The sequence below is a fragment of the Acomys russatus genome, chromosome 19 (genome assembly GCF_903995435.1).
Source record: "Acomys russatus chromosome 19, mAcoRus1.1, whole genome shotgun sequence".
Lineage (NCBI taxonomy): Eukaryota > Metazoa > Chordata > Mammalia > Rodentia > Muridae > Acomys > Acomys russatus.
The window spans coordinates 38,271,748-38,282,803 of record NC_067155.1 but is presented as its reverse complement, the minus strand read 5'-3'; the positions used below and the strand labels follow the sequence as shown (position 1 = coordinate 38,282,803).

Genomic DNA, 11,056 nt, shown 5'->3' with positions numbered 1-11,056 from the left:
TTACCCCTTTGTTTTATTGGATGAATATGATTATTTCAGTGTAGTTTAAATTATGAATTTTTTAAAAAGAAATACAGCTTTGTGCACAGTTCAAGAGAAACCACTCCATTTCCCAGAACACCTTTTGAATGTCTTAGTGTGCTTTTAGATTTATATTCTTAATAGTTTTAGAAATTAATTCTTATGGTATCTGAGGAAAGGTTATGCAAATATTGGCAGCCACACTGTTACTCCACTGTTCCTGTAGTTTTCAGATGACGAGTGTTCTTCTACTGCTGTGAGCGCCAATCTCTGTCATCTATGAGTCTAAAAGGTATGATTTTTTTTAAGAGCCCTGTATTCATATCCACAGTTCTATTTCTTTCATGTTATTGCCAAGTTCAAGCTTTGTTTTTATAATATATAGACATGTGACAGTCACAATGTTATGTTCACAGTAGATTCATACATAATAGTAGCTATAAACATGTAACTGAGGTTCGTATAAGTTTACTCAGTAATGTTTGCAGAATGCCGGAATCACTAAGAATGCATTTCCCATAGGGTGTCTCGACTATGATGTGAGGTGTGAATTCAAATATGTAATACAAGTTAATATGTGATTTTTCCTTATTGACGTTAGCTGGAATCGCTGACGTTCTCTGTGATATGTTTCTTTTTGATAATTCTTAACTTTTTTCTTTACTTTTGAGGTTTCTTTTCTTAATTCCCCACCCCAGGTTTCTTTGAAAATTGTATTTATTTACTTATTTTTGTCTGTATGAGTGAGTGAGTGAGACAGAGTCCTTTATCTCTACCAGCTAAGCCATCTTGTCAGCCTCGTTTTTTGTTTTTTTGTTTTTTTAAACGAAGTATTTCTTTTCTCAGTTATTGAGATCAGAGATTTAGGCAATAAATTCTTAGTCTCTTGGTTGTCTCACCTAATATTGTTCGTCACTAATGAAGTTTGCGTGTTTCAATTTTTACACTAAGATTGGATACATCTTCTCGTTGTTAAGTTCAATGGCTTTACAATTGGCATTATTTACATATGTTTTTGTTAACCAACATGCTTACATTCATAACACCAGCACCACAGCCAGCAGAATTAACATGCCCATGAGCCCATTGTGTTTTATGGCGTCCTTATACAATTTCTTCTTTTTATGTCTTCTCCCACCATGGTTTATGTAATAAATATTCCCTTGAGCAAAAGGAAAAATGTGACAAACATCAAAATTATATAGCTTGGTGAAGTATCACAAGGAACACCTAACTGTTACCACCTGTGTCAAAAACAGATGCTTTTTGTAACAGGTAAGATGTTAGGAATGTGTTAATTTAGCAGACCACTGGCTCCCACCACCTCTGAGCTAACCACTGAGGGCATCTGCAGCCTGTGCTAGACGTTTGTCCACTTTGCTTTAACCCATTGAATTGATTTACATGAGGAATGTTCCCCACAGGTTCATGTATGTGAGCACTTGGGCCCCAGTTTGGGGGGGTTATAGAACCTCTATTAGGTACAACCTTGCTAAAGGAAATACATCACTGGGCCAGCTTTGAGAATTTATAGCCTTATCCCACCTCCTAGGCTCCCTCTATGTGTGGAGTTGTCATAAAACTATCCAGCGCAGTGTTTTGCCTACATGTATTTACGTGTACTGTGTCCTTAGATCAAAAGAGGATGTCAGCTCCCCCAGAACTGGAGTTATTAATGGTTGTAAACTGCCACGTAGGTGCTGTGAATTGAACCTGGCTCCTCTGGAAGAGCAGCCAGTGCTCTCAACAGCTGGCCCCTCCAGTAGATCCATTACTTTAATTCTATTTAAAAAGTAATAAACATTTTTCATATGTATTCAATCACCTACGGACTTCGTATTGTGATTCTTTGGGGAAATGTAATATTTTCTTGAACTTATGAAATAACCAGAGGTAGGAGATAGATAGATAGATAGATAGATAGATAGATAGATAGATAGATAGATAGAGTTTCTTTGTATATAATACAGAATCTAAATCAAGCTGTACCTTTTATTAAGCATTGGCAAGACAGTCATGAAGAGGAGAGTGGTGTGGGTGTGTGTGTGTGTGTGTGTGTGTGTGTGTGTGTGTGTGTGTGTGTGTGTGACAAATACATGGTCTCTGCTTTTGTGTCCTCAAGGCTAAAGACTCGTGTTGACAAGAAGTGTGTCGTTGCAGGGGTTGGTGTCATTTGAGGATGTAGCTGTGGACTTCACCTGGCAGGAGTGGCAGGAGCTGGATGCTGCTCAGAGGACCCTCTACAGAGACGTGATGCTGGAGAACTACAGCAGCCTGGTGTCCTTGGGTGAGTCTCGTTCCCTGGCAGCTCTCAGGAGCAATTATTTTCTTCTTTCCTGGTAAGTAGAGTATTCATTTGCTATCTTTTCATACCAATGGCTACTATACATTTTTAACTGACATATAATACTGGGACTATGCAACATTAGAAGTTATTCCTCTCTTTCACTGTACCCCAGTGCTAGCTACCCCCCTCCCCTATTCCTTTTCCATATGCTGTAACCACTGTTCTGTTTTTTGTTTTGTTTTACTTTGAGTTCAACTCTCTACTTTCGCCCTTTCTCTTAAAGAGCATTCCTTATCATCCCAATGTTTCTGGGTTGTTTTGTTTTGTTTTGTTTTTCACTTCTTCTATTTCTTCCAAGTTTTCTTACATCATTACATTGGTTTATGTCTCATACAATTTAATTGCCCATAAGAGCGATATTCCAGTAGGTGAAGACTATGGTACAAACCCTGTCTAACACAGGTTCAAATTCAGCCATTGTGGCAAAGGTCCTGAAATGGGACTGTTGTCTTTTATCCATACACCTGTCTTAGCACATTGGTACGAACCGTTTCTTATTTCCCATTTACAGGGCACTGTTTAGCCAAGCCTGAGTTGATCTCCAAGTTGGAAGAAGGCTTTGGGCCATGGCATGTTGCGGAAGCCACAGAGCAGTGCCTCCCAGGTTAGTCATTACTGTCAGGGAAGAGTGAGCAAGGAATGAGCTCCTCAGCTATTGGTCATATTGAATGTTTTCACCAACTTTTGTCAAAGCCAGCCATGAACACAGTGGGCTTGTCAGTCAGACACATATTTTATACACTTTCCATACTGGGGTCTCCATGTCAAACCCTTTCTCTATTTTTACTGATTTGTTTTGTTTTGCTTGTTGTCCTATTGCCATTATCTGCCCAAGCTGCTATATGGGACTTATTATAAATTTTGGGGGCTTAAATACTTTGCCTATTTTTATCCCCCTCGCCCCGCCCCCGCTTTTATTTTTCAGTGCTGAGGATCAACCCCAGGGCTTAAGGCATTCAAGAAAAACACAGTAGCACCTAGGTTACAGCCCTACGTCCACCTCTCACTTGTCCTTTCCTCCTTTTCATGAACTGATTTCTATCCAGCATCTGCTGTCATGGGGGGCGGGGAGGGGAGACCATAAAGATTGTTTAGCAAGAGAACAGGAAAAAAAAACAGGGAGTTAGATTTTAGGAACGGCAGCAAGCAAACCTAACCTCCAGGGAATTACTTACTTACAAACTAAACACTGAATCATGATTGTGTGAGTTAGTTTTTTGTCATCAACATAGGCCAGAGTCATCTAGAAAGAGAGAAACTTCAAAGGATAAAATGCTTCCATCAGCTTGGCCTGTAGGCAAGCCAGTGGGCCGTTATCTTAATTAGTGATTTATATGGGGCGGGTTCGACCAACTGTGTGAGGTTCCACCTCTGGGCAGGTGGTTGTGGCTTCTAAATAAAGCAGACTGAACAAAGCATGGGAGCAAGCCAGAGATCAGTGTTCCTCCGTGGTCTATGCTTCGGGTCCTGCCTCCAGGCTCCTGCCCTGGCTTCCATCAGTGATGGAGGATGAGCAAGGTGGGTAAACCCTTACCTCACCAACTTGTTTCTGCTCATGATGTTTTATCAGAGCCAGTCATCTTGGTTAACTTAGATATACATAATGTGGAAAACAGTGGCCTACAGGAAGGTTTAAAGTTACCGTTATTCTTCCAGTTACCTACAGAATTTTTAAGAAAATGAGAAAGAAAAAAAAAAGTGAATCAGAGCTGCTGGAGTAAAGTGGCAGTTAGAAGGTTTTACTAGCCAGGCATGGTGGCTCACGCCTTTAATCTCAGCACTCAGGAGGCAGAGGCAGGTGGATCTCTGTGAGTTCGAGGCCAGCCTGGTCTACAGAGTGAGTCCAGGACAGCCAAGGCTACACAGAGAAACCCTGTCTTGAAAAAAGAAGAAGAAGAAGAAGAAGAAGAAGAAGAAGAAGAAGAAGAAGAAGAAGAAGAAGAAGTTGTTGCTGTCGTTGTTGTTGCTGTTGTTGTTGTTGTTGTTTTTACTGGTTTGCGAATGGGCAGGCCAGCATGTAACAAAGCAGAGAATATATTCTGAGCAGGGGGAGAATGAGCCCTTGTGATTAAGAAGAGCTGAGAACAGCTGGAAGACAGAAAAACAGAAAGCAACATGGAAAAAAGTGGAAACTACTCAAGTCCAACCTCATCTCCTGAGAGCAAAGGCAGCCTAAAGCCACACCCACAGACCAGCCTGGGGAGCGCAGTGATCCCCGGTGCCAGCGGACTCATCTTCCTGGAAGTTCAGTAAACATTCCATCGCGTGCATGCGTGCGCTGTTTGCCTGCGGTGCTTTTGTCTGACTTTCTGCACTGCAGAGTATCGTAGAGAAGCCCTTTGCATGCCTCCACATTTCCTGGGGTGCCATCTACAACTGCCACCTCGAGGGTGGTCCCAGGATTTGAGAGTGAGATGTCCTGGGAGCCTGCAAATTGGACGTGGTCAGAAAACAAGGAGGCACCGGACACACTTGCAGAGTTTCTACGCTGGAAAATGGCCACAAGAGACAGCTGTGTTGCTGAGCAGGGTCAGGTGCAGATTCACTGAGATGCTTAAGCCCAAGTAACTTCGGGAAGGAGAGAGCATCTGCCGGTCTTGCCCTCTATGGTGAGGCATGAACCCCAATCACTTCTGGGTTTCCTCAGAGAACAACAGCAAGACTCAGCCTGCAGACAGTCACAGTCCAAAACCTCAAGCCGACTCAAGTAGACGTCACCTTCCCTCCCTGCACAAACTAGTCCCTGGAACAAGTGGGATCCTGCCTCGCGCACACACACACACACACACACACACACACACACACACACACACACACACACACACACACCACTGAATTTTATGAGGTCAGCAGTGGCTCTTTTATGCGAACAGGGAAGTCTCTAGATGAAGTGCAGCCCTGTCACTCACAACAGAATCTGGATGGCTCCAGCCCTCTGCTGGCACCCGGCACCCAACACCGAGCAAGCACCACCTGATAAGGTGATATTACCTCCAGGCACTCGGCCAGTCTCCATCCCATGCAGCTGGAGACAATGCTAGACCAGACTGAAAGCTTCCCCATTTTCTCTGACCCGTTTTCTTTTTGCTGGATAATTAGTATTAGTGTTTGCTTGCCTTTTGTAATTCTTCTGTTTTTAGTTCTTACACCTCTGCTTTCATGTGCTTTGGTCTTACTTTGTAACCAAATTCTTTAACTTATATGCTCTCCCCCACACATGCTTTATTTTAAGGGGCTTGTGTTTTATTTTATTTTTGAGACATGGTCTCTCTATTATACAGCCCTTGTCTTCCTGGACTCGCTATGTAGATGAGGCTGGCCTCGACCTCACAGAGATTTGCCTGCCTCTGCCTCCTGAGTGGTGAGGTTAAAGGCGTGCCCCACTATGCCTGGCCTTTTTCTGTCTTTTTTTAACTTCAGTTCTCTCTTTTATCCCTTTCTCTCCCTCCTTCCTTTAGCTAATTCTTTTATTATCCATTTGACCTTTTTTCACCTCAGTTTATCCACCACTGTTGCTTGCCTGTTCCTCCCCTAGACATTGGTGGAGGCTGGCAGTTGTCTATTTTTATGTCTATATCTGGTTTGTTGGGTGGTGCTGTTCAGTTTGTGTGTGTGGTCTCCGTGATGTTTCTCGAACCTGATTTGCAAGATCCTTCCTGTGGATGTTTGCACCTGCAACCATCAGGAAAGCTGTCCTGTCATCCTCCCATAGCCTTACCAAGTTTAGGTACTAAGACGGTGCCTGAGACTTAGGATGACTTGGGTGTGGTGTGACGAAAGCATGGGTGTCAGCTCTTTAAAGGCTTGGGAGAACAACAGTGGCTCCATCTGATTCTGAACTTCTCTTGATTAGATTTTCACGACTGTTTCAATCTTTTTTTTTAAGTTATATTTATAGTTATGGGCTTATGACCAAGTTTATAGTAGTAGGCATAAAATGCTTTCTGTAAAGCAAGCCTCATACCCAGGCCCCCCCCCAAAAAAGTGGTTGGTTGTCCCCTTATTTCACCACCATGGTTGTGCCTGTGGGCACATGTCACCAGGCAAGGTCAGTATGGTACCATGCAGGCAGGGTCTACTGCTGTGTGAGACCTCTGATGCCTTTCTTCCCCCACAGCCTGAATCGCATTTTCTGGCACCATAGAAGCTCCCCAGCAGAGGGCGCTTCCTAACTCAGCAGAGTTCTGTGTGTCTGCGCCCACAGTGAGTGGGGTCTTCTGTGCCAGGGTCTTACCATCTAGTTATAGCGGGCAACCAAGAATAAAGTCAATAAGCTCTGTTGTTTTGGGTGCCTCTGGGACCTCAGTGACCAATAACATACTGGGAAGTATCCCGTGCCTTGCACTGAGATTTTCACTTGATAACTCATGACGTCTGCACTGTGTACCTGTAAGGCCTACTTCTGTTCAAACGTGTGTGTGTGTGTGTGTGTGTGTGTGTGTGTGTGTGTGTGTGTGTGTGTGTAATTACTCTACAAACTAGTGGGTTTTCATAAGCTTTATCTATATCCTAAGTTTTAGCTAATCCTCTCCCTTCTCCCTAATCCATCTTCTTACTCCTTTAACTCTGAGACACACACACACACACACACACACACACACACACACACACACACACACACTATTTCTTCCATCAACCCCTGTACAGCTAGCTACTTCATCATAAATTCCTTTAATCTTTTCTTCTTCTTCTTCTTCTTCTTCTTCTTCTTCTTCTTCTTCTTCTTCTTTTCTTTTCTGGGTTTCAGAGCTTGGAATACAAGCACTTCTGCCTTCAAAAGTGTCTATGGCTCAATCTGCTGTTATTTTGTTGGCCTATATTTATATGTTAGTAGATTTTTCTCTCCTGTACCTTCCACAACCTTTCTTTACTCTATGTTTTTGGTATTTTAACTATGACATGTTCTGGGGAGTTTCTTTTGTGGTCCTGTTTATTTGGTACTCGGTAGCTCTCTTGTGCCTAGATAGGTTAATCTTTCTCTAGATTTGGGGACATTTCTTTTTGGTTTTTGTTTTGTTTGTTTGTTTTTTTAAAGATTTATTTATTACTATATATACAGTGCTCTGCCTGCAGGTACACCTGTGGGCCAGAAGAGGGCATCAGATCACATTATAGATGGTCGTGAGCCACCATATGGTTGCTAGGAATTGAACTCAGGACCTCTGGAAGAGCAGCCAGTGCTCTTAACCTCTGAGCCATCTCTCCAGCCCCGGGGACATTTCTTTTATGGTCTTATATTTATGCCTAAATAAAAACATATTCTTCCCTTTCTATTGCTGTAATCCTAAGGTTAGGTATTTTTATGGTGTCCCAAAGCATTTCCATGTTCTGTTCATATTTTTTTTAACTTATAATTGACTTTCATTGGGTAATCCAATTCCTCTCCCTTGTCTTCCATCCCTGACACTCTTTGCCACATGATCCATCTATTGCTGAGGCTTTCCACCAAAGTTTTTATTTGGCTTAACTGAGTTTTTAATTTCTAGCATTTGATTGAGTTTGGATTTGAGTTCAGAAATTCTGTTTCTCTATTGAATTCTGTCTTTATGTCTTAGATTGACTTCCTCGTTTTACACTTCTCTGCTTTTGTTCTCTTGGAATATATTCATGCCATCTTTGCGCCATTTGAACATTATAATCATTCCTTTGAATTCGTTGTTAGGGAATTTTTCTGGGTCATTCCATTGGGGCCATGACTATACGATTAGTAACTGAGGGAGAGCAAGTTGTCATGATCGACTCATTAAATTTATTTCTGTGCAGAGGCTTGCATCTGAAGTAATTTCTTTGTTGCGTCACTCATTTTGTTCAAATACCTTTCTCTTCTTCGTGGGAGTAGGTTCACCTTTCAGGACAGGAGTAATTTGTAAGACTTATTAGGATTCATTTCCTCTTTGGGTTTGGGGCCTGCATGGTCTGTCCTTAATAGAGTGTTGAGGGTACTTTACCATCTGTGCTAACGGTCATCCAGTGATCATCACACCTCTTGCTGCCCCTGTCTTCCACATCCTCCTGGTGTCTTTCAGTGCCTGGGTACACTACTTTGAGTGAGCTGTGGCCAGCTGGAGGACTGGGGGCACAAGGTCCTAGGGAAGGTAGCTGTGCAGTCAGGCGGTCTATAGGATGAGAAGAGTGGTTCTCCACCTAGCAGCCCCAGGAAGTGAGATCCTAAAGAAGCCTGAAAGACTGAAAATAGAGTACCTATTGAGAGCATTGGGGTGCAGCATCCCAGAGAAGAAGGGTGGTCTGGCAGCCACTGGAGCGAGATTCTGAAAGATATACAGTGTGTTGTCTGGCAACACAAGGAAGTGAGATCTTGGAGGAGGCAGGTGTCCTATGGGGTACCTAGAGGAACAAAAGCCAAGCTTTTAGAGTAGCGTGATGGCGATGACCTATGCAATATGAAGGTGTGGAACCTACCTCTCAATTTTTCTTTATTTTAACATACAACAAAATTTATTCTAGACAGTGTATAGTCATATAGCCATCACTACCACAATCGAGATATATAAAAGAGTTTATTATATACCCCCCCCCAGATACATTTTTATCAAAAGTGACAGTATGTAATTTTCCATACTGATAGTCAAATTCTGTAAGTCGTGGTGAGTGCCAAATGCAACTTTTCCATGTTGGCCCCGGACATATATCACTTATTAAATGAGCATCCTTCATGTCATTTTAGATGTCCATAAATGGAGTGGCCCGGTTGAAACATGCCAGCAAACTCAAGAGAAGTGTTTGAGGCAAGTTGAAATTGACAAGAGAAATACATCAAATGAAGATAAGGTTCAAGTAGAAAAAACATTCAATGTGGACTCAAACTGTATTTCAGATGTGAACGTGAAGAATGAAGTCTATTCTAGAATGTGTCTTCAGGAGCTTGTTAACCCATTGCAGGATGTACCTTTGCTTAGTGAGAGGCAGGATGCAGAAGTGCCTGACGATCTGAATGAAACTTGGGAAGCTCTCTCATATCCTGACCACTTTACTCACCATAGCAAGGATCGGTGTTCACAGTGTTACCGTCCGTATTTTGGACCAGATAAAGCCTTCCACACAAGAGCAATATTAACACCTAAGACGGCTCATGTTCAGGAAACCTCCAGGAAGGTCAGTGGCTATGAGAACGCCTTTGATGAGGCAGCACTTCCTGCCCAGCATATGACTCAGTTAAGAAGGCAAACTTTGGGGTGGAATATATGCCATAAAATGGTCCCTAACAAGACTGAACTTAGTAACCATGACAACGTGCACACAGGAGAGAAAGATTATGAATGCAGTCATGTGAAACCCATCCTTAACAAAGCACCCTTCACAAACCATCCGGAAGCCCATGCAGGCAAAGATTCCCAAGGACACAAGGAAAGCAAAAGCAACAAGTTCTTCTGTCTGGATGCTGAACTACAAACAGTTGATGGAAAAATGCCCAGAGAGAAACAAATTTATGAATGTCAAGTATCCGGGCCACCCTATGGCCACGAGTCACAGCACATCAGCCAACAGACATCACACACCTATGAGGAGCCCGGGAAGTGTAAGGAAGTTAGGAAAGCTATCTCTGACGAATCAACCCTCTCCCAACATCAGCGACGTCACACAGATGAGAAGTCCTGCGAGTGCGGAGAGTGCAGCCAGGCTGTCCCCCACAATTCACTACTGCCCCCGTATCAGAGAGCTCCTCCCGATGAACAGCAAAACGAATGCAAAGAACTAATGAAAATTTACTTCTATATATCGCGCCTCACTCAATCTCACAGCCCTCATACTCTTGAGAAACCGTATGGTTGTAATGACTGTCTGAAAACTTTCGCCCATAAGTCCCAACTCACCCGCCATCAGAGGACTCATACGGGGGAGAAGCCCCATGAATGTAAGGAATGCAGCAAAGCTTTCTGTCACAAGTCACACCTTACCCGCCATCAGGGAATCCACGCACCGGAAAAGCCCTATGAATGCCAAGAGTGTAAGAAATCTTTCTACATGAAGTCACAGCTCTCTCAGCATGAGAGAACTCACACCGGTGAGAAGCCCTACGAGTGTAAGGAGTGCCGGAAAGCTTTCTTCCGCAATTCACACCTCACACAACATCAGAAGATCCACACGGGCGAGAAGCCACACAAGTGTAAAGACTGTGGGAACGCTTTCGCCCGTAAGTCACACCTCACTCAACACCAGAAAACCCACACAGGCGAGAGGCCCTATGAGTGTAAAGAGTGTGGGAAAGCCTTCTCTCGTAAGTCACAGCTGATGCAGCACGTGACAACGCACACTGGCGAGAGACCCTATGAGTGTAAAGAGTGCAGGAAAACATTCTATCTTAAGGCATACCTCACTCGACACCAGGTCATCCACAAAGCCGAAAAGCCGTTTGAATGCAAGAAGTGTGGGAAAGCTTTCTCCCGTAAGTCATACCTCACGCGACACCAGAAGACACATCAAGCCGAGAAACCCTAGCTAGGTGAGAAACCGTAGGCAGGTGCGTTATGAAGGTTCTTACACTAGTCAAAATTCACAGAGAACTTACCCAGGGGAGACGCCCCGTGCACGTAGGAAAATGTGTCCCTGGTACATCTCAGCCAACACCAGAAAACCCATGCCAGGAATAAGCCGGATAAAGGTAAAAGTAGGAAAGAACATTTTGTACGGGAGCCTCACTGGACAGCAGAGAACGTATACTGGTGAGAA

At 43.4% G+C, this 11,056-nt stretch overlaps 1 protein-coding gene across 1 annotated transcript in view; it reads left to right on the top strand.

Annotated features, from left to right (window-relative positions):
* LOC127203338 (zinc finger protein OBI1-like) overlaps positions 1-10,854 on the top strand; it is a 12,423-nt gene extending 1,569 nt beyond the window's left edge. The window contains exons 2-4 of the mRNA XM_051162117.1: positions 2,151-2,308; positions 2,880-2,972; positions 9,054-10,854. Coding sequence (XP_051018074.1) covers positions 2,151-2,308; positions 2,880-2,972; positions 9,054-10,825 — 2,023 coding nt within the window. The 3' untranslated portion in view covers positions 10,826-10,854. The remainder of the gene's footprint in view (positions 1-2,150; positions 2,309-2,879; positions 2,973-9,053) is intronic.
* Positions 10,855-11,056: the final 202 nt, after the last annotated feature.